Raw genomic sequence first — 23,380 nt, 5'->3', positions numbered from 1 at the left:
AGCGGTACAAACATCACAGGACTTTCGCTGAGCACAAAGCTATCAGAAACCATTAATGTGCCACGTCTCTTCGCGGAAATAGAAATAAAAATTACAACAAAACTCTACGGTTGCTTGGAGCCTCGTTTCATTAAGAGCTCCTGCATGTATACTCGATGCCAGACAACCCTAACCCGTCACACTCCTTATGCTGCTCTGTGTCACCCTGCAGTCACCGTAGAAGTCTCACACCTGACTATAGTGGTTCCCTGAATAAACATTTGTCTGTAGCGTTGATGGTAGTGGGCAGGGAAGAATATATCTGTACAGTACAATGAATTATTTTTTTTATTTCATGACGAAACTAATACATTTTTATTTTATTTTATTTGATCTATTTTGACAATCTCATCAACAAAATCATACTTATCTTTGTGTTTCTATGATTCCTTCCTTTATATTATTTATCTCAGCAGCCGATTTATTACTATTATAGTTTGTCTACTCTAAGATGGCTCCTGAATTTAAAACATTTTGTAGCTTATTGATAACGTAATTGATTTGATGTGAATAATACGTGTTTTATGTTGATCAACGCACTTATTACAAGGATAGCCCACGGTTTTCATCAAAATCTGACAACCGCGTATTCCCAGGGACACCATTTAAACCGAGAGCCAGGAGTAGACAGACTATAACCAACTAACTAGGTGGTGGCGTTGGGAAGGACGTGGGTGACTGACACGGGACATTACTAGGTGTATGCAGTAGTAATAGTGTGAATAGTGTGTGTTAGGACGGCCACTGTGTAACAATAGAAGCGTAAACACCAACTCATAGACAAAGGAGAAAAAGAAGAGGCTGACGAGACAAAACAGAAGCACTATAACAGCTTCGGACCACAAAGCATTTAGTATCAGAGGGTGGGAAGCGATAGAGACGCGAACACTTCTGCAGCGCTTCCGAGGAGGGTGATAAGGGAATTCATTAGTGCCAAAGTGGATCGATAGGGGTGCTTATTCATTCGAGAGCTCCAACCATGCATGTTATCACGAGGCGGCACGACACATGTGGTGAGATACGAGCCGCTGAGCCCTGTGAACCACACCGCAGAGAGAGAGAGAGAGAGAGAGAGAGAGAGAGAGAGAGAGAGAGAGAGAGAGAGAGAGAGAGAGAGAGAGAGAGAGAGAGATTCACTTTACATTATAATATGCACATTTCATTAGAACTTAGCTGAACACACGTAAAGTTTCCATAGCTTTACTGGGACACACAAGAGGTAAGACTGAAGCAAATTAAGAAGTGACAGCAAGAACTTTCAACATAAACCCTCAACCTTACACATAACACCTCTACTAACTCTGGATTATCCTTTTGGCCTTTTTTTTTTCATCTAATACTTCGTTACCCAGCATTACTCTTGAATAAAAAATATAAAATAAATAAAAAACTAAGATATACCATGTTCCAATCACCCTCAAGAACACACATCAGACACACACACCACATCCGGGAGCAGTACACCCAGGTCACCCACACACAGGTAACCCACGGCGCAGCACACACCCGCATCACGGCGTCACGTATGTTAATCACCAGCTCCCCGCATCTTTGTCTGAACCACATAACGGAGGTTTAACATGTTAGTGACACACAGCGGAGTAAGAATAAGAAGAGATACAAATGGATAGATAGATAGATAGATAGATAGATAGATAGATAGATAGATAGAGAGAGAGAGAGAGAGAGAGAGAGAGAGAGAGAGAGAGAGAGAGAGAGAGAGAGAGAGAGAGAGAGAGAGAGAGAGAGAATGATAATTGAACGGAGTTGGATTGAGTTATGAAGCGACAAAAACAAGATAATATTAATGAAGGAGGTAGAAAAGAAATATGAAGAAGACGAAAGCCTAAAAATGAGAACGTACATAAAAGGAAAACGAATGAAGAAGGAAAACAGGAACACACACACACACACACACACACACACACACACACACACACACACACATATACACACGTGATGTAAGGTTTTATTACCCTACTAGTGAGACAGACGCCGCCACAACAGCTGCCCAAATTACTCCCTCCTTTACCATTCCTCCCTCTTCCTCCACCTGCTACTCCACTCCTTCCACGTGGTTCTGTCCGCCGGTCGATGTAAGGTACGACCATCACGCCATAACACACACACACACACACACACACACACACACACACACACACACACACAGAGACACACTTCAGCTGTTTCTGTATATGTATTTAAGTATGTACTCGTATGTATGCATGTATGTATGTAGATATGTATGTTATTGTGATTCATCTCTCCACCTAGTAGTACATCAACAAAGATCCACTTCTCTTTACTCTTGTCACTCTTATCTTAAGTTTTACAGCCTGGCACTTTAGTGAACCTTATTGTCTTCTTTTCTGTTATTACCCTTGGTCAGGGCACTTCTCACACACATACACATAAAAAATTACCTTTAATCTTCAGTTCCACCTGCTTTTCACTTTTTTCTGCCAGCTGATGCCACAACTTCGCTCCTCCCATGCTCCATAGCCATGCCTCTCTTTTCCGTCAACACACACACGCCTTGGGGTCACAGGGGTCACGAGGTTCAAATGGGGAGTGTGGCGGAGGTCAAGAGTTGCAGAGGTTATGCGGAAATACCCAGGTAGTGATGAAGGTGAAGTTATGACAGAAGGAACACTGGGATTAAGGATTGTTATGTAGGTAGGTGTTGTTGATGGTGGTGGTGGTGGTGATGAAGTAGTAGTAGTAGTAGTAGTAGTAGTAGTAGTAGTAGTAGTAGTAGTAGTAGTAGTAGTAGTAGTAGTAATAAATGTAGGAGTAGTAATAGTAAAGATGGAAAAATGCGGGAAAGAGAAGGAGGAGGAAGGGAGGGAGAAGGAGGAAAAGAAGTAAAAAACAAAACCAACAAAGTAAAGAATAAACAGAAAAAAGAAAAAGACTGAAAAATAGAAAAAAAGCCCACGAGATTGGAAATGATGAGGAAGAGAGTTAAACAAACGAAGTAATAACCGGTGCAGGTAGAATGGAAGGAGGAAGGAAGAGGGAGGGAAAGGAGGGGTGAGGGGGAGAGGGAGGAGGAAGGAAGAGGAAGGGAAAGGAGGGGTGAGGGGGAGAGGGAGGAGGAAGATGAGAAGGAGGAGGAGGACACGCATTATATTTACCAAGGGCGGCGACAGTCATGGCGAGACAGAAGGAGGAAGAGGAGGTGGATGGAGGAAGGGGAGGGGAGGGGAAGGGAGGGGTGGGAGTTACGTTACCTACTCACGTGATTCCCTTATAGCCGTGACTCATTATAGCGGGTGTGCATCTCCCTCCCTCCCTCCTTCCCTCCCTGGCAAGCTTAACTAATTGCGCTCCAATTTACCTGTTATCCACCTCGTTAAGGCAATTCCATTTTCTATAATTTCCAGTGATTGGGCAGCGTGCATAACGGGGATGAGGATAAGTACGTGTATAAGTCATTTTGCATAATCATATTCATGACTTGAGTCTCACACAAGCGCTGCATAAGAGCGTGCAGGACAAAGTGGAGGAAAATGTAAAGTGAAAAGAGAGTGTAAGCAGATGGGTTTCTTTTTTTTCCATGATAGATTGGTCTCTGGTAACGTCTTTTGAAACACACACACACACACACACACACACACACACACACACGATCTTTTCACACAACACAAAGACCACAAAACATTTTACAAAGATATACGAAAAAACGTTTACAATACCTCATGAACATGCAACACACGCCATGTGACAAACACACACACACACAATATACCCACAGGTGTACGTGCAGCATTTCACTCCTGGCCATATAATTTCTCAGTAGAAACACTTGGTAACTCCCACACCAAGTGAAGGCTAAATGTTTCCTTTGATTGTTTCAATAACCTCATAAACTAAGCCTTTAGGCTCCATCCACTTGACCTTCCCCTCCTGGCACATGCCCTGTCCCTCCCCGTGATCAGAATGTCACCATATCATCTCCCTCCACCACCTTTGTCACACACACACACACACACACACACACACACACACACACACACACACACACACACACACACACACACACATGCTCACACATGCATACATAGTCATAAGGATCAAATAATACATCAATTTGCAAAGCTTATCAAAGGCATCTTCACACACACACACACACACACACACACACACACACAGTCACGCGCCCCCACCACAAAGGGGACACAGGACTAATCATTGATTCACTTCGGAGAAACAATGAGCAGTAATTCGTTCTGTGTGTGTGTGTGTGTGTGTGTGTGTGTGTGTGTGTGTGTGTGTGTGTGTGTGTGTGTGTGAGAGAGAGAGAGAGAGAGAGAGAGAGAGAGAGAGAGAGAGAGAGAGAGAGAGAGAGAGAGAGAGAGAGAGAGAGATATATATATATATATATATATATATATATATATATATATATATATATATATATATATATATATATAGAGAGAGAGAGAGAGAGAGAGAGAGAGAGAGAGAGAGAGAGAGAGAGAGAGAGAGAGAGAGAGAGAGAGAGAGAGTATGCTTTAGGTATGAAGGAGAGGAGGAGGGATTAGCAGAACCCATATCCCCCCATTAACCATCACGAGGGTACACACCAGTAAATTTAGACTTAAGGTAAACACGAAGACCAAACCAGACGCTCAGTACAGTAACACAGCTCTACACTGCACATCACCACAGTACCCTTTACCTGATATACACTCAATGCACCGATCACAAACACAACTCGTGATAAAAGAACCATAGCAATTCATCCACGCATACATCCTGTGACCAAACTTAAATCGATGCAGATGAAAAAGGGACCCCGATGCGATATATTATTCCTGTCCATTGTATTTCTTTATCCATGTGGGTTACTGGGCCATTGGAGTAACTGAGTACACGATAAAGCTTCCTGGTGGGTTTATACGCATGAAGAGGGAGGGATGGGGAAAGATGGGAAGGAAGGAGGAAGGGAGGGATGAGGAAGGTGGGAAGGAGGGATGAGGAAGGTGGGAAGGAGGGATGAGGAAGGAAGGAGGGACGAGGAAGGAAGGAAGAATGGAGAAAGGAGGGCAGTGTTGCGTTAGTTGCTGGAAAGTGTAATGGGTTTTGTATGTGTTGCTGTGGTGACATTACTTCCCTTTTCATTTCGTTGCTCGGTAATCATAATTCTCTCTCTCTCTCTCTCTCTCTCTCTCTCTCTCTCTCTCTCCACAAAATTTCTCGCGAGCCACTAGTCGATATGTGTCTGTCTACCTCCCCCAGCCACGCACGCACCTCCTACACCCACACCCATACACCCTCACACCTACACCTCCGCCAGATCGAACCTCACATTCCTCCTTTCATCACTTGCCACTAGCGACGCCCTTGAACCTCCCAGCGTCAGTAATAACAGTAATCTGAAGTAATCATGCATGCCTCTCAGCTGTTCCCAGGTAGAAGTACACTCACAGGCTCTATATCTTTTTATCCCTATCCTGACCTCGTGCACGCTTTTCTTTCTGCCCTCTCTCTCTCTCTCTCTCTCTCTCTCTCTCTCTCTCTCTCTCTCTCTCTCTCTCTCTCAGGCATGCACGAAGATCAAACATGTGGTTCCTGCCTAGGCCCTTCAGACATCGCAACCTCGTATCGCGTGCAAGGCTCCAGTAGTGAGTGTTCACCGCTGCCAGGGCGTCACACACTCACCTCAAGAAGTAAAGGCGAAACTGGGTCGTGTTTGATTACCCTGCCCATTACAGCGGTGTCCAGCAGGAAGGACTTGGTGAATGGGGGAAAATCGTGTTTGCCAGCAGACTACGCTATGGATAGTCATGATAAAGTTAACAGAAACTTATTACAACAGTCTTGACGCAAAGGCTCGCCGCTGCTGCCACTGCCGCTATTATACACGAACGGTAATTACCTGCACCACCACCACCATTACCACTACCACCGCCACCATCACCGCCGCCAACACCTTCCAGGCAACAAAGGAAAGTGAAAGCAACACGTGTTATACTTCCCTCAAGGGACGTTTTTGGCGTGTATGTAAACACTCAAACTCTAACTAAATTTTTACTTCCTCTATTTCTCTTCCTTTCGCTGCATTATTTACTAACCATTACTTGTCATTACTTACAGCCCATATCTTTGCTCCCTGGCACCCCACCAACCGCCCCCATCCCTCCCCTCGCCCGCTTAAAAGCCCTTTCCTTGTCGCCGATAAATAGCCTTCCTGATTCTGTTCATACCTAGACTGACACAGATGGAATGAAACCAATTACTTCTAAACCGCAGTGGCCATTACATGCTCTCAACTCTATTTCTCGCACGCCACACGCCCACCACCGCAACACCAGCTCGACACCAGCACAACACCATCTCCAGCCGTGCATTCCCTACCGCGCCACACCCTCTTCCTTCCATCCCACATTCTGCTTCCTTCTTGTGTTCATGGTCTGCTGCCACCACTACCACTATATGCACTCTCCTTCCTTCACTGTCATATTCTTCATGTGTATCTATCTCCACTGCAGCTCTCCACGTCCTCTTTCACGTCGCCCCAATGCATTTTACCATTACATTCCTTCCCATCACTCTTGCCTCCATACTGACTCATCTTCCTTCACTACACACTCTCTAATTCACTGTCTTATTTCTATAATACTTCATTTGAGACAGTAAGTGAGATTTTCTGTGTTATTCTTCTCATCAGTGAAATATAACGTTACAAGTCACTTAACATACATGGAGGGAGGATATGACAATAATAGTAAATGATAAATGTATTAGAATGAATGAATAAATAAATGAATAAATGAATGATACATAAATAAACGTAATTTCTAAATAAGCCTGTTGATTTTTTACATTACTTTTGTTCCTTACCCCCAGTCTCTCTCTCTCTCTCTCTCTCTCTCTCTCTCTCTCTCTCTCTCTCTCTCTCTCTCTCTCTCTCTCTCTCTCTCTCTCTCTCTCTAACTAACACATGATATACTTACCCCTAACCCTGAATTAATTTGCCCTGACTCATTAACACACACACACACACACACACACACACACACACCGCCGGACACACCTCCTCACTCACACCTGTCCAATCATGACAAACTCACACCAATGCTTCTCATTAAACCAAGTCTTCGTCAAGTTATTATCACGGACGAGCGAGACCTTGGGCATTTCAGGGACCCCAATCCTGGAAACACTGGGGAGAGAGAGAGAGAGAGAGAGAGAGAGAGAGAGAGAGAGAGAGAGAGAGAGAGAGAGAGATACACACTAACTGTCATGTAGTTTTGTTATTGCATGAAGGAAATGTAATCTGTATGAAATATTACGGACCCAACAACAAAGAGAAAGCCCTTGACGGAGGGAAGGAGGATGTTAAATGTCACATAAAAGAGAATTAAATGCAGATACGTCTTATGAAAGGAAGCGCGCATGCATGGAGGAAGAAAGGCTGCATGCATGGAGGAAAAATTTTAATGATCTGCCTAAGAAAAAAAGAGAATAAAATGTATATAGTCCGCACGGAAGAAACCTTGGAATCTTTATTTCAAGCGTGAATTCTCAATCCCTTCACTATTGGGACGCATTTTTACCATGAGGTTTGGGCATGATTAGACGATTTTTCTTACATTAGGAAGGGTCTATGGAGGTCAGAAGAATAATGGCCAGAGTCTTCACTATTTCAATCCTCACGTAAGTTTCTGAAGCTGTATCAAATCACCAAATAGTAAGCAGAAGAGATATGAAAACGTGTCCTGGTACTGAAAGGGTTAAAAGTAAATGCACACAATAATACCAACACGTCTTAAAACAAACAAAAAGAAAAAAAAAAAAAAAAAAACATAAAATGACAAGAGGGAAATTTTTACGAAACAAAATTTAAAAAGATGACAAATATGATATGTGCATGTGATTTACGATCAGAACACAATACTGCATGAATGAAGATCTGACGTGACGTGAGTGTTTGGGAGTGTGACGTGACGCAACATGGCACGGCAGAATACATCACCATCACCACCACCATCACCACCACCAGTTCTCGACCACATCCTGTAACTAAGAGTGAATCACCGCCTTCACTGCTGTCGCCATGCACCTCATCGCCGCAGTGGTGTGAACGTGCATGACGGGGAGAAAAGAGGAAGAAAGAGAGGAAGGAAGCAGGATGGCTGTGTGGTGTAGGTTGGTTGAGAACAAATGAGGACAGATACGAGTAGATAGATAGACAGATAGATAGATAGATAGATAGATAGATAGATAGATAGATAGATAGAGAGAGAGAGAGAGAGAGAGAGAGAGAGAGAGAGAGAGAGAGAGAGAGAGAGAGAGAGAGAGAGAAGGAAGGAAGAAAAGAAGCAGAAAAAAAGAGGGATGCTACAAGAAAACCAACTAGAGATAGGAGGAAGAAGAGAAAAAAGAACCAATGAGAAGGAAGGAAAGGAGGCCAAGACTAATGAATGAAAACAAGGAGAAAGAGGGAAGGCAGAAAGGAAAACGAGATAAACAGGGTATGGAGGGAAAAGTAAGATGCGTGTTATTTGGGAAGGAAAAGATTAGGGATAAAAGGAAAACTAATGAGAGGAGTAGAGAGAAAACAAGAAAGAAGGAAAGCAGATGGGAAAGAGGAAAAAATGAGAAAGGTAGGGAGAAAGATATAAAATGAGGAAGGTAAGCATAGAGAAACAAGAAGGTAGAAGGACGAACGAAGAAGAGAGAGAAAGAAAACGATAAGAGGCGAGAAAAAAAGAAAAGGTGGAAAGCAAAGGAAAGGAAGAGAGAGAGAGAGAGAGAGAGAGAGAGAGAGAGAGAGAGAGAGAGAGAGAGAGAGAGAGAGAGAGAGAGAGAGAGAGAGAATGCACCAGAACCTCTGTAAGTGTTAAATGACTTCCAGCAAGTTTCTCCACCTTCAAGGACGTCGTTTGGAGCCTCACTTAACTCACGCACCGCCTCCTTCCCTCCCTCTCTCCCTTTTACTACTGCAGTCTTGTTTCACTCGTTACTCACTAGGGTAACATACATACGAGTACACTAGTGCAGGAGTAATAACGTTTTTATATCGCGGACTTTATATATATTTTTTTCTTTCATGGCAGTATGCGATAACAGCAGTGATAATGATTTGAAACGTTTCATTATTTACGTTCACAATAACCTCGCAGTAATAACTTTTCTTGTGCAAATATATGGTTTTAATAACTCCAGTGCTTTTGAACTGGACTGTATATTTTTACAATTACCTAGCAATATAGATTTCTTTTTTTTTGCAATACTGTATGTGTGACTGTAGTATAGAGTGATGGTACGCTGCATGTAGACAGTCAACTATTGGATAGCCCTTTTAGCTGCACCTTTGGAGGACTGCCACCTTTAGCGAACAATAACAATGACAATAATAAGTGTTATAATATTTGCTTTCACAGCAGCACACGGCGATGATGGTGGTGGTGTTAGTTACTCCAAGCACGTACAAGTACACACACACACACACACACACACACACACACACACACACACACACACACACACACACACACACACACGCACACGCACACACACCGCTGTAAAATGGGTGAATATACTTTTTAGGAAACTTTAGCTTATCTATTTTTCTCAACACCACTTCCAACAACAATAACACGACCACAAAAGTCTCCCCACCATCCCACCTCCCCTCAACCAACGAATTATAGCGACTGACTTGCACACACACTTCACAGTAAAAAGTCTAGTGTGTTACAGAAAATTATTTGTCTGTTTTCACACACACACACACACACACACACACACACACACACACACACACACACACATCGTCACTAACTTTTCCTCCACTTCTCTACCCCGCATTGCGTTATTCTCCTTGTCCTCTTTCCCTTCATCTCATCTTCACATCATCTTCTTTCCTGTCTTCAGCCTTCCTTCCTCTTACTCTTCACTGCCATTCTGTAAAACTTTCTCTCCATTTCTCCAAGAGGCAGTTTCCTTGACATGGGACGGGAATCTTGCCAGAGAGAGAGAGAGAGAGAGAGAGAGAGAGAGAGAGAGAGAGAGAGAGAGAGAGAGAGAGAGAGAGAGAGAGAGAAGGAATTGAAGTGAGGACATTATATTTACACTATTGATCCATAGCAGCAATTTTTACACGCTTTGGACTCTCATTAGATTACTTTTTTTTTTCTCCAGGGATTGTTAGTGGTTGGATTCTCATAGGTGTTTTTATTTTCATTTACGATTCAGAATCATTGTTAAACTATTACTAAAACCATAAATTAATCTTCAAAATCCTTAGCAACTGCCAGGGATGTTTGTCGGTTGAGGAGGCAAGACACTGGAACGTTTGAGCGCATGTTCGAAGGAAGGTGGTGGTGGTGGGAACTTGCTGGACATCGGGTTACAGAAAATGGTGTAAAAAAAAAAAAAGACTTCACATTTTCGATAGGATGAAGAAAAGTACCAAAGTTATCACGTGAATATCTGCGACAAAGTGTTGAACAGTGCCTGCGTGCATCACTGTGCACGGAGGATGTGGTTGGACAGAATGACAGTACCTGCCTCCTCGCTGGCACTGTCATAGGAGGTAATCAACAATGATGCTGCTGCTACTACCGATGATGATGATAATGATGATGATGATGATGATGATGATGAGTGATAATAATAATAGTAATAATAATAATGATAATAATAATAATAATAATAATAATAATAATAATAATAATAATAATAATAATAATAATAATAATAATAATATCAATAATAAAAGTAATAATAATAATAAGAAGAATATTGTTAATGATAATAATGACAACAGTAATGACAACAATAATTAGCCCAGCTTCCTTCCTTTCAGCGTGGTGTTCGTGGTGAGGCTGGAGCGGTGCGAGCCAATTGTCAAAAGGATCATTTACTGAACGCAGAATAAACCTTTCGCACTAATAATAATCACCACGCCGTGTTACTCTCTAATGAAGACAGTATCACGATGTGACGTTTTCAGACCAAATGATTCATATTGCATATACTTAAAAGTCAAAAAACATAATTGTTTTCGTTATCTTGGTTGTTTACTTTCCCTTGAGTGAACAGCTTGAGATGAAACTAGACGTGTGTGTGTCAGTGGCCGCACACCGCACACCTCGCAGTCTGCCTCCCTCACCACATGTAGCCGTGACGTGACCAGTGGCCAGCAGCCTGCCGGGCCACGCTAGCGTCTCTGTCACTGCCTCACACCACGCCAGCACACCACCCACAGAGCCTGCCTATTGCTGCTTTTATCTGAACATGGCGACTATGATTCCTACAGCAGGAAAAATACCATTGTATGTTTTATGAGGAACATGAGTTACCTTTCCTTGTGGACGGTCAAAAGGATGGAGTACGTGAACTTGGAACCAACTTGTGGGAGCCCGGCGGAACAAGCTGCAACCTGGAGTGGCTGACGTGCAGAGAATACCTTCCTATCGACACGCGAGCTGTCCAGCGACTGCCGAGTGCCGTCTGGCGTCGAGGACTCGAGGGCCACGCGCGGCGCCAGGCTTCCGCCACCAGTAGTCCTTATTTCCTTATTATTACTTATTTGACATTTTTTGTTTCCATTTTTTCGTAATCTTCATAGTCAAAATAGATGATGAACATCCTAATAATTTGCATGACATAATTATTCAAATCTTACCTCATGATAGCAGAGGACTCGTCTTTCCAATGACAATTACCCCAGATTCTCAATATAGGCATATTAGGCAAGACATACGTAATGACACTAAATGCCTATTACACTGTAGTTTGACTGAGGTTTCAGGACATGTTATTTATGGAGTATTAAAGCCTTATTCATATTTCTCTTATTTTCATTTATTTTCATCAAAGACTTTTATTTTTCTCTCTCTCTCTCTTTTTCCTTGTCGAACTTGGAAGGCTCCACACGTAATGAAGATTTACTGTCTCCGCTTTTTTTTTTTCCTGTGAATTAGCCCAGTAGACAACATAGACTACGGTAGCTGTTCTTGCTAGAATATGATAAATTGTTAATCTAAGGAGGCCAATGCCGCATTTCCTCTGTCTTGAGAGCGGTATGAGGAAAGAAACCATCAAAGATATTAATATATTCTCGTTGTAATGAATCTGAATAAATTATTTTTTAGTAAAAAAAGTAGCAAAGATATAAAATCAACCACATTTAAATTTTAGTCACCTTTTCCCTATATGAAAACTATTGTTTGTGTCAACTGGACGCTTAGCGATGTTCCTTTTTACTCATTTTAGTTGACTCTGACTTTAACTTATTATCTAATCATACTTTTACTTGATTTTAAGCTTAAACATATTTATTTCAAACAAAAATTTTGAACTAATGGGTAAGGCTTTTCTTTACCATCCATCATTATGTTATTTTACATTCGCATTCAGGGAAGTCAGCATAGGGCGGGAAGGAATCGGACGCGAGCCAGCTGTTCACCCCCGGGAGGGAGAGAGGAGCAGCAGGACCATGAGTAAGGTGGCGTATCATGACGACCTCGAATTTCCCTTCTGCGACGATGTAATCAAATATGAGAAGCTTGCAAAGATCGGCCAAGGGACATTTGGGTGAGTATAATGTGACAGGAGGTATGGAGGCTGCCTGAAGAGTGTTGAGAGTGTACTAGTGGCCATGCCTGTTGGTGTGCTGTGTGACTCATGTCCGCTTTACCACAGCTTTGTATATTTCCCTTACTTAAGCATTTAGGTTGGAATCTAGAACTTACATTTGAGAGGAATTAAGGCCATTTTAGTCCTTTACTTTTGGCATACAGGTGTGGGTGAGTAAGGCAGACAGCCATTGCATCATGTGGTCACTACAATGTCCTCCATTGTTATTAGTTCAAAGTATCAACTCATTAATATTAGTATTAAAGGGCTTTTAAGTGCAGATTGGACTAGCTGCTTATTGTAAGGAACACTAAAGGCTTTTAGGATTCAGAAGGGTTTTGTAAAGGGATTTGAGGAAAATTTCTGGGAATCATTATTGGGGGCTTGGGGGGAAGGCGGTTGGAGGTTACAAAGTGTGATGCAATTTTAAAGAAACACTGTAATCTCTCTATCCCCTCCAAAAGGCTTGGGGATGGGGTTATGCAGGGTGAGGTTGTCAGGTGTGGGAGGCGAGCTGACAAAATTTTGTAATAAGTATAGCCTAGAAATCCATCTAGGGAATAGTCCTCAGATATGTATATGGTTTGTAAATAAATCTAATGAAAAAATTTTGTCTTTTATATGATTCATAAAAAAACAGCATGATCTTGCAAGTCAGAATCTAGAAAATGCAGATTTAGTCAAGAATTTCTTTAAATGATAACATTTATATTTCAGGGAGGTATTCAAGGCACGGGACAGGAGGACGGGCAAAGTTGTAGCACTTAAGAAGATTCTTATGGAAAATGAGAAAGAAGGGGTGAGTTCTCTCTCTCTCTCTCTCTCTCTCTCTCTCTCTCTCTCTCTCTCTCTCTCTCTCTCTCTCTCCTTACCTTACTTTATGTGATATCAGTTGTGCATATTTTATATCCCTCTCTCTGTTTATATATACGTATTTATTTATCATGATTTTTTTTTACAGTTTCCTATCACTGCTCTACGAGAAATAAGAATTTTGAAGCTGTTGCGGCATGAAAATGTTGTAAATCTTTTAGAAATAGCTCGTACTAAAGGTAAGACTTACACAACCTTTATTTTGTTTAATTCAAATATTTACATTATTGAGAACAAACTGTCTGTGAACTGCAAAATGAGTAATTAGAAATATATAGATAGCCACATGTACTACTTCAAATTTAGAGTAATGTAAGCCAAGAGACTAAGATTCATTGCACTTTTATTATTACGTACTATTATTAATATTACTATTATTGTTTTTTAATGGTATTTTATTGTTTTGCAGGACCTCCACCTCCAGGCCTTCAGAAACCTGTCAAAGGTAACATCACATTTCAGATACAAAATTATAAATAGTATTATATGAGTGTAGATAGAAATTATATTTTTTGTTAGCTTATTATTCATTGATAAAAGCTTATAACCAATAATCTTTTCTTTTATTCATCTTCAGCAACACCGCACATGTCTAGTCTCTCCACTTTCTTCTTGGTGTTTGAATTCTGTGAACATGACTTGGCTGGTCTACTCTCCAACGTCAATGTGAAATTCAACCTCGGTGAAATTAAAAAGGTAAGGTTCATATTCTCTTTAATATAGTGGGATAACTGGGATTGAGAGTGGATAATTGACGTATATTTTTAAAGTTAGATACAGTACTAAAATTGTGGGTGCAATCAGCAAACTTGCAGTTGAGATGGGATGCACTATATATGTGTGAAAACATTTTCTGATGTTATGAGACTGGCAGTTGAAAGATAGAAAATGGATAGGGTGGTGAGCATGGGATGGGACAGACGTTCATGCGTAGGTTTGAATCTCACCATGTACCACATTGAAACTTTGCCATTTGTCGAGTGATTTAAGATTACTTACATGTCACCATGATACCCAGGCTCTAGGTGGTTACATCGAAGATGTGCTTGGGTGGTGATTTGGGCCCTAATATCAGTACCACTATAGATAAAATTGCCTGTGCCACTAATAACATAACATAACATAACATAAATGATAGGATAACAAAGGGCCACCAGGGCCCATCTAGGTTATCCTGTTTCAGTCGCACAGCGACCTCGTCATCAGTACTTAAAGATACACTTACAAGTACACAATACATTATATACTAATTCTAAATATTTGGCCCATTAACAGGGCTAAGTCCTACAGCGAAATCCTCTACAATCTGTGATCCCCATACAATGGGTGGAAGCTGAACAGCACTTCCCATACTCTTCAAATATACCTACAAGCACTATAAATTACAGAATTAAAAAAGAAGAAAAAAACAAGAAAAAAGTATTGGCTTTGCTGTTTGTGGTTAAAAGGATTTCTTTATTTAAAGATGCAGGATCACACATGAATTTTAGGATTATTAAATGTAGTTTAGAAGATATATAGTTCTTATGTTCATTGTTTAATTTTTTTTTTTTTTTTTCTGTTCTGCAGGTAATGCAGCAGCTGCTTAATGGTCTGTATTACATTCACTCCAACAAGATACTCCACAGAGATCTAAAGGCTTCTAATGTCCTCATCACGAAAAATGGAGTTTTGAAATTGGCAGATTTTGGTCTGGCACGAGCATTCAGCACCAGCAGACAGGGACCAAACAGGTACTACTCATTTGTGTCTGTTATTTTATAAGAAGAGAGTTTTGATTGTAGAGAAAGTATATTAAACATTTTAGGAAAGTTTTCAGTTGAGTATCAGATTAAGAAGTGAGGCAGGAGGAATATGAAAAACAGTGGAAATTACAAGATGCATTAAAGACAGGTACTGAATAGTAAGAGTAGCTAATTTATATATATTTTTTAGGTGTCTAAGGAAGTATTTCCAAGTTGGAATGACAGCATGTTATATTGGTAGGATGTTGCTATCAACACCACTACACCTCTTCATTTCTCACACTATCCATACATCTCATTCCACACATTTATTACATACAACAAATCATGGTTTTTATTTTATATAGGTATACAAATCGTGTTGTCACCTTGTGGTACCGGCCTCCAGAGCTGCTCCTTGGAGAGAGAAACTACGGCCCACCAGTGGATATGTGGGGTGCTGGCTGCATCATGGCAGAAATGTGGACTCGCACTCCAATACTACAGGTATTGTGTTTAACATTAATTTTCTTAGATTTATTTTGAATATTTGCAAAATTTTCATTGTCCAGTATAAAAGAAATATATTGGTGGTGTTCCCTGTATTGATTCAGTGAAGATACTGCAAAGTGCAAGACTATGTTCATTGAGGTGGGTGTTGCAAAAAAATGGCTTGTTGGAATTTATTTCTTAGTATTTACTACTTTGTTTCCTTTTCTTTACTGAGAATCTGTTTCGTCATTGCATATGTGGATGTCTATGAGGTTTAAGTAAAGATAATGTTTTGTTTTTCTCAGGGAAGTACAGAGCAACACCAGCTAGCACTCATAACCAAGCTCTGTGGGTCTATCACTCCTGAAGTCTGGCCTCTAGTAGAAAATTATGAGTTGTATAACAAGATGGAGCTGGTCAAAGGACAGCAGCGACGAGTGTGTGAAAGACTAAAGCATTATGTTAGGGATGGTCTGGTAATGTCTTATTTTTCAAGCTTTATATCTACATACCTCTGAAATGATATGTAAAGTGCTCATTGTTGATATATTTTTATTGTACTTTCATGTTATGGAAATAGTGAACAATTGTCATTTAATTTAATATGATTCTTGATATTTTCAGGCTTTGGACTTGTTAGACAAACTTCTCACTTTAGATCCGAGTAAAAGGGTAGATTCGTCCACTGCCTTGGATCACGACTTCTTCTGGAATGACCCCATGCCGGGAGATTTGTCAAAAATGCTGTCACAGCACACGCAGGTACTGACAGTTGTAAGATTTTTAACTAATGAAATTTTCAGCAGTTTTATGTAGTACCAAATGCTGATTTTGGATTCTGGTCCTCAGCCAGGTAGAGAGACTTAAGATAGTCCTTGTCCTTGTTAATGTGAGTTTTAGAGGAATGTCCTGCAAGTAGATGGCTCTCAGTGCTGCCCTCCTGTAAGTAGTATGTGTTGTTTGGGTTCTTACTTTTCCACATTTACATGGAAGTGGCATTTTTCCAAACCAGGGTGTGCAGTTATTTTCAGTATTCTTATTGTTATTTATTTATGTGTTTATTTTGTCTTTCAGAGTATGTTTGAATACTTAGCACCTGCAAGAAGACCTGGAGCTTCAAACCGGCCTGTCATTCAGCCTAGACAACCTGATAATGTTTCCTCCTATCAAGAACGTGTATATTGAGATTATTTTTAGGAAATACATTGATATTTATATGTGCACCGTTATCTTAACTTAAGAGCTGAATAATTTTTGATGGATAATTATGAAGAGCTTAATGTGTTTCACAGAACTATTACTTGACTCTCCACCTATATTGGACAATATTGATGCAATAAAGGATTATGTGGGAGAAGGCAACCCAACCAAGTGACGAGCTTCAGTAATTGTTTACAAGTGGATATTTTATGAATCTACTGTTGTGATAAAGAAACAAAGCAACTCTTTCTGGGTGTGCTAACATGTGAAGCAGTACAGGGGCATGATTTGATGTACCAAATGATTTTACAGTATTCATATTATTTGACCATTTTTTATATGAAGTTAAATGACTGGTATTAACCCTCTTACACACCACAGTTTATTGAAGTCATCAAGAAATTTGGATTAAATGTTTATTTCACAAAAATGTATAGTTATGGAAATGACTAGCAAGCATTGGTTGTAGCTGTGACCTATGGCCAATACAGTAGTTAGATTTTATTTTTTAATGTGTCATTTTGCATAAGTCGAGAGAAAAAGAAATAAATGGTTTATGATTTTATTATTTTTGGTAAAAATTAACCTACCAGTTTTGTAATGTCAGCCACAACTAATGAGCCTTGGTAGAATGGTCTTCAGCTTAGAGAGAGAGAGTGAGCATAAGGTGCCAAAAAAAAATGCAGTTCAGATTTGTGGTATGTTAGAGGGAATACCTTTGTACTAGTCATGCCATCAAGAATTATAGTATGCAAGTTATTACATTTTTTGTATTTTAATACAGCAAGTCATCATTAAGAAAATTAAAACTACAACTCCCAACTATATCAGAAACCAATGTGAGCTAACGTCATGTTTTTAAAATTTGTATCTGTCATGTACAGGCATGCTACTGAAATATAATGATGTCATACTTAGTCCTCGCATGAATTCAGTTGTGGTTATTTCATACTTTCACATTCCCTGTTAGTCTGCTTCCAGTAATTTAATATTGTGACTCTGTATGATGTTACATGTTCCTAATACTTGATGTGTAAGGACTTTGGAACTCAGTACTGAAGTATATGTATACACACAGGTGAAAATTAGCCTTTGCTGTAAATGTTTAGTACCTATGAACCTGGTAGATCATACAGCTGTACCAGATGGACCAGACAACACTAGTATTTGTGTTCAATGTAATGATAGTCACAGTAGTAATAGTTACAATAGTAAAGAAGGATGGGCATGGCAGCAAAACGCTGCCATTATTTGACTCAACACTCGTTGTTATAGCAATGGAATGATGATGTCACGTTATCAACATAGATACTGCTGTTCAGAACACTTTAGTAACATAGTATTGAATGTATTAGGCACATTGGAATGAAATGTGTATTCACCTGTGGTCAAAACTGTCAGACGAGTGGGTCCTCAGTCTACAATCAAATTGAAAAAGGCAATGAGTTTTAGGTTCTGGAGAGCTTGAACAGTATTTCTTATGTTGCATTAGTCTATTTTGTTTACAAAATTCCTTATATTTTTCTCTTTGTATTTGAATACTTTTCAACTTGCTAGGTGTCCTGTATCCATAGTGATACAGATCCTATGGAAAAGAGAAGGATCCTGTTTTCACAGTTCTATTGGTACTTAAAAGTTGGTTGAATTTAAATTCATTCTGTAACTAAAATATTTGAGAACTGATTCTCAAATGTTAAAGTAAAGACAACCTGTTATATATCAAAGATGGGGAAAAAAATGTTTTGAGTTTAAAATAACAAAAATATACCTAACATTGTCATTTGATAATGCAGATGTCTCAGAAAAAAAAGATGTGTAACATTGGAGGTATATCTACAAGTTTCAATTTGTTCATCATCATTACTGTGTATGCTAAAGGTTAATGAAACTTCTTTATACGCTGAAATTTTTCCAGGATAGTTTATTGTATTTATCAGCGTATTGATTAATGTACAACTGAAACAAGAAGTTTACCACCAATATTTAAGTGCCATTAGGAAACTAAAAGATGCAGTTTATGCCCATATGATGTGACTTAAGTATGAGTTTTCATTGACAATTTTCCACTGGTATACGTGAAAAGTGATAGAATTAGCTTGATATGAGGATATTATCTAAGGCTTAGTGACTGAGAATATCTAAGGGGCTGATAAAATAATTCAATGTATATTGGAGAAAACAAGGGAGAGAGAGTAATAATAAATGAAGTGATTGTTTTTTTAAATATTCAGCTTTAAATGTTCTCTCTGATTTTCTGAGAATAAGACATGGGACTGTGATATGAGAGTTGCAAAATTGAAGTTGAATTTGATTTTATGTTCTTGACCATTCTGGACAAATATTGTAGCTTACGTACATTCCTATTACTTGATCAAGAGTAATATTGGTTATTTGATGATATACAAATTAGTTTTGTATAGTATTCATATTGCATTCTTGAACCATTTTCTGCACATTACTGGAGAGAAAGGTTCAGAGGTACTAATAGTACTGTACTATTATGATGAAAACTAGCTTGCTGACAGCACTTGTGTTCCTCTTGTCTTACTACATGTGTAACGTAAAGAATCAGGTGGCATGAGTATTTTTCATTACATGTATCATATTATGTTTTGTTCTCCCAATTTTGTATCGACATTGACTGTCACTTATTGGAAATTCAGATAAAAATGAATTTTTCTTCTCAAAATTCTGCAATTTATAATTTTCAACAAAACTGAATTAGCTAAACCATTCTTATTTAATTTTTAATGAAAATTTTTGGAAAACATTTTGTAATGGATTCCGAAGCCCTCGTATTGAAAAAGATGAATATAGTGCCGGAAAGATATAGTTTCAACAGGACATCAGGATAGCTGCTTATGATTTTCATCTAATGTACATCACTGTTTTTTTACACTGATTGATAACCAAAATCAATATGTTGCTTTAGCCAATAGAAACAACAGAATGTGTTATGATGCTCTAGCAGATACAAGTCAATCTGGCAATTTATATGTAATAAGATTCAAGCATATGAAGAATTCAAAATTACCCAAACACTGAGATCCTCTTGGCTACTGGATAACTGGAGTCCCTCTGTAATATGTGCATATATTGTATTACTGTACAGTATACACAACTTTATTTGGATGACTTACAGGAATCAATGGTTATTTATGAATTGGTTATCAGTCTGCAGAAGTGGGTGCTATTAAATGATACTTTTTTTATTTTATCATGATTTTTTTTACTGTAATTGATTTCAAGTAATGGAAACTAGTATGTAGTTATGATAGTTTAGTTTAAGGTATTAGACATTTACATATTCTACTCATTTGTGCTGGTGTCTTATTTCATCAGTATCATTGACCTCATCAGCATGTCATCTTGATTTCATCTCATAATTCTGCCACCATCTTATTGCTATAGAGGATTACCCTCTGGTGTAGTAATGCATAAATGTTTCAGCCTATTTTCTATGCAATTTTTTTCATACTATTATAAGATCTGATATTGATCTACAGTATGATTAGACATGATATTATGTAGCTTCAAATGCATCATGGTTGTGCATAGCCATCCATGGTTTGTTTGAATACATATACATTTTATCTACCTATGTTCTTTAAGCATCTCACCAGTAATGTCATACCTATGCATGATGCAGTATTTGAAGCTTCTGAACCTCACAAAGATATTGGTGAGTGAGAAAAAGAAATGTGAGTCATGGAATACCTTTGACTTGGTTGTGTTATGTTATGTAGTGTTTTTAAAGATTACACAGATTGTCAACCTGAGGATAGAGTGCCTGTAACATATGTAAATATTGACATATATGGAAATTTATGAATTATGAAATTGTATGTTACATATGTGAGTGGAGTTTTGGCTTGAGCATTAGCATGCCAAAAGGGGATTTGTATTTTTTGGAAGAAATGAACCAGTAAATTAAGTGCTTTCAGATATAAAAATGTAAAAATGCCAACTTTTTTTTTTCAATATCTTCCTTTTATGTGCACAAGTAGTGTGGCAAACGAGAAACAAGAAACTAGAACAGCAAACAAGAAGGTAGAAATAGATTCATAACATCAGATACAAACCATTACAAGGGTCCTTCCTATTTATTGATCTACTATTTCTGTTTTGTGAAGTGTGAAAAACATTGGGGAAAAGGTTCCCATCCCTGTCTTATTCCATTGTTTTGAAATTATGACAACATGTAGGGAACACACAGGTAGACAAAAGTTTTAGATGCACACAATGTTTTTAGATTTTTTTTATGTAAGATGGGAAAGCTGGGCAAAGGTAGAAAAAAAAATAAATAAAAAAGCCCACTTAGCTGCTAAGTTCCTCCAGGTGTGTAGCTGTTTTGTCTTGGAATGGACTCGACTGCTTCGTGAGACAGGGTCGCACAGGACCAGCCAACTGGAGGAGCAACAACTTCAGGTTCAGGTACGATAACCTTTTATATCTATTTTTATTACTATTAGTACATGTGTGTGTGTGTGTGTGTAACAACCAGTTAGAGCTCTCGCCTTCCTAATGATTTCTACACTGAGAACACGTGACCCATTGAGAAATAAAAAAGTTTTGTATGTAAGGAGAAATGTATGTGTAGAAATTTAAGAGCACTTGCTTCAGTGGTAGGTACTAAGAAAGAGAAAGCTCTATTGAAGATAGAAATACCCACCGTACACTATCGGTGCAAACGGCTTTTGATACAGATTATTCCAAGGATAGTGTTTTTTGGGTGGATGTACCAGCAAAAATTGGTTGTCTGTCAAGGTATTCATAGATGGTTCTTCCTGCACTGCATTCAGCAACGAAATATCTCGGGTTGAAACATGTTAATCACGTGGTAGTTAAATGATAAATTGGTATACTTTACATATCCAATACATCTCAAATGAAATGCTAGAATTAATGTGTAATTCTCTCTGCTATATTTAGATATATTTCTACATTCCCTAGGAACATAGATTCTAACCTGTTCAACACAAGGATAGACAAAGCACGCGGCGGCCCTCTAGGAGTGGGATGTCAACAAACACTGCAGGGCATATTGGTGCAGGTGCAGGAGTACGTGGTTCTTCAAATTATAATAGGAAGGTCTGTACGTGCTCATATACAGATCTTAGAATCTGGTGACGAAGATGGTGCTGGCATGAATCCTGCAGTCAAAGGTAAGAAAACTGTGAGACTGTATTGAGGCTTTCAATTGTGTAACAGTTGTCTGCCTGCAGGGCGCAGGCCCAGCCAAGCCTTTGTCGTGGAAAATATTTGAGCTGCTAAAATACTGACGGGTTGGGCGCCTGCGCGTGCACATCCAAAGGCGTAAGTTATTTTACACGTAAAATAAGGAGGTTGTTAGATTTGGTTGTGTTGGTTTAACTTGGGTTAGGATTAATTATGAAGCGTATATTGCATCTAATTTATCTTGCCTTTGGACCTAAGATAACCTCTTAGCCTGTAGAATTATTCAGTAGCGATTTGAAGGCGTCTTTATTGATATGAATCAAACATAACCAATGCAAACCTAAAAATCTCGTTTATTCTACAGTACGTGTGAAGCAACTTGAGCCCTGCCATGCGCAGCGCAGAATGCCAGTTCGTCACTATTTTTTGCACTTCCAACAGGATCTCTGACGAAATCGTCACCCCACGAACCACATCGACACTAATGCAATGACACTAATATGTAATCAGGGATCATCTCGAGATTATTACAAGTATTTTTTTGGGGAAATGTAAAATACACAATTCAAATTGCCTCAACACGCAATACATGCATATTATATGGAAACAAATCCTTTCCTGTTGCATGTACCTAGTTCCGCTTTTGAGATCAGCATATTACAGAGGTCATGTTATGTTTGCTGTTGTGTATGTTATAATGGTTGTGTTTTGTTTGTTACGACATAGAAGCCGTGGTTTATTTGTTTCTACCATAAATAATAATTTCAACATCCACGTTAAAATGTACAGGTAGTTTTTCTGTCCGTCATCCACGGCACTGGCGACTTCTTATCTTTGTCACACTCTCGGATTGTTGAGTCGTGTTTAGTTTGGTTGGCTTGGGTTGGATTGGGTGTTTTTTTTTCATGTTGGATTTGATTAGGTTAAATTATAATAGGCTATGTTAACTATAGTGGAAAGGGTCTCTCTCTCTCTCTCTCTCTCTCTCTCTCTCTCTCTCTCTCTCTCTCTCTCTCTATTCTATTATTTTTTTTCTCTCCAAGACAACAGCAGACTGCAGCTTACGGAAGGCGATCAGCACTTCGTGCTGGGAGAATAAGTACACTTCGTGTCATAAGAACAAAATAGCGTGTCATCATAATGGGTAACTACTAAAGGAATGATACTTTTCATAGCGGTGGACGACATTAAACATTCTAGATCCAGGTGGTCCACATGGATGACAAGTGACAAACACTGATAGCGCACAGGTGGTAATGAACACCTCCTTATAGTAG

At 39.2% G+C, this 23,380-nt stretch overlaps 2 protein-coding genes across 3 annotated transcripts in view; one reads left to right on the top strand and one right to left on the bottom strand.

The window, feature by feature from the left end:
* Positions 1 to 11,505, bottom strand: part of LOC123516164 (crustacean calcium-binding protein 23-like) — a 30,208-nt gene extending 18,703 nt beyond the window's left edge. The window contains exon 1 of one of the 2 annotated variants that reach the window (XM_045275327.1): positions 11,358 to 11,505. The gene's annotated coding sequence lies outside the window, so the exon portion shown is untranslated. The remainder of the gene's footprint in view (positions 1 to 11,357) is intronic. The other variant, XM_045275326.1, reaches the window with a different exon arrangement.
* A 937-nt stretch (positions 11,506 to 12,442) lies between these two features.
* On the top strand, positions 12,443 to 20,892 carry LOC123516050 (cyclin-dependent kinase 9-like). Its single transcript, XM_045275066.1, has 10 exons — positions 12,443 to 12,594; positions 13,354 to 13,435; positions 13,598 to 13,688; positions 13,919 to 13,954; positions 14,087 to 14,205; positions 15,079 to 15,242; positions 15,602 to 15,740; positions 16,031 to 16,201; positions 16,350 to 16,487; positions 16,800 to 20,892. The coding sequence occupies exons 1-10, from the start codon at positions 12,497 to 12,499 to the stop codon at positions 16,908 to 16,910; spliced, it is 1,149 nt and encodes a 382-aa protein (XP_045131001.1). The 5' UTR covers positions 12,443 to 12,496; the 3' UTR covers positions 16,911 to 20,892.
* Positions 20,893 to 23,380: the final 2,488 nt, after the last annotated feature.

Source organism: Portunus trituberculatus, chromosome 40 (genome assembly GCF_017591435.1).
Source record: "Portunus trituberculatus isolate SZX2019 chromosome 40, ASM1759143v1, whole genome shotgun sequence".
NCBI lineage: Eukaryota > Metazoa > Arthropoda > Malacostraca > Decapoda > Portunidae > Portunus > Portunus trituberculatus.
Note: the sequence above shows the minus strand (reverse complement) of the source record. Positions and strands in the feature narration are given on the sequence as shown.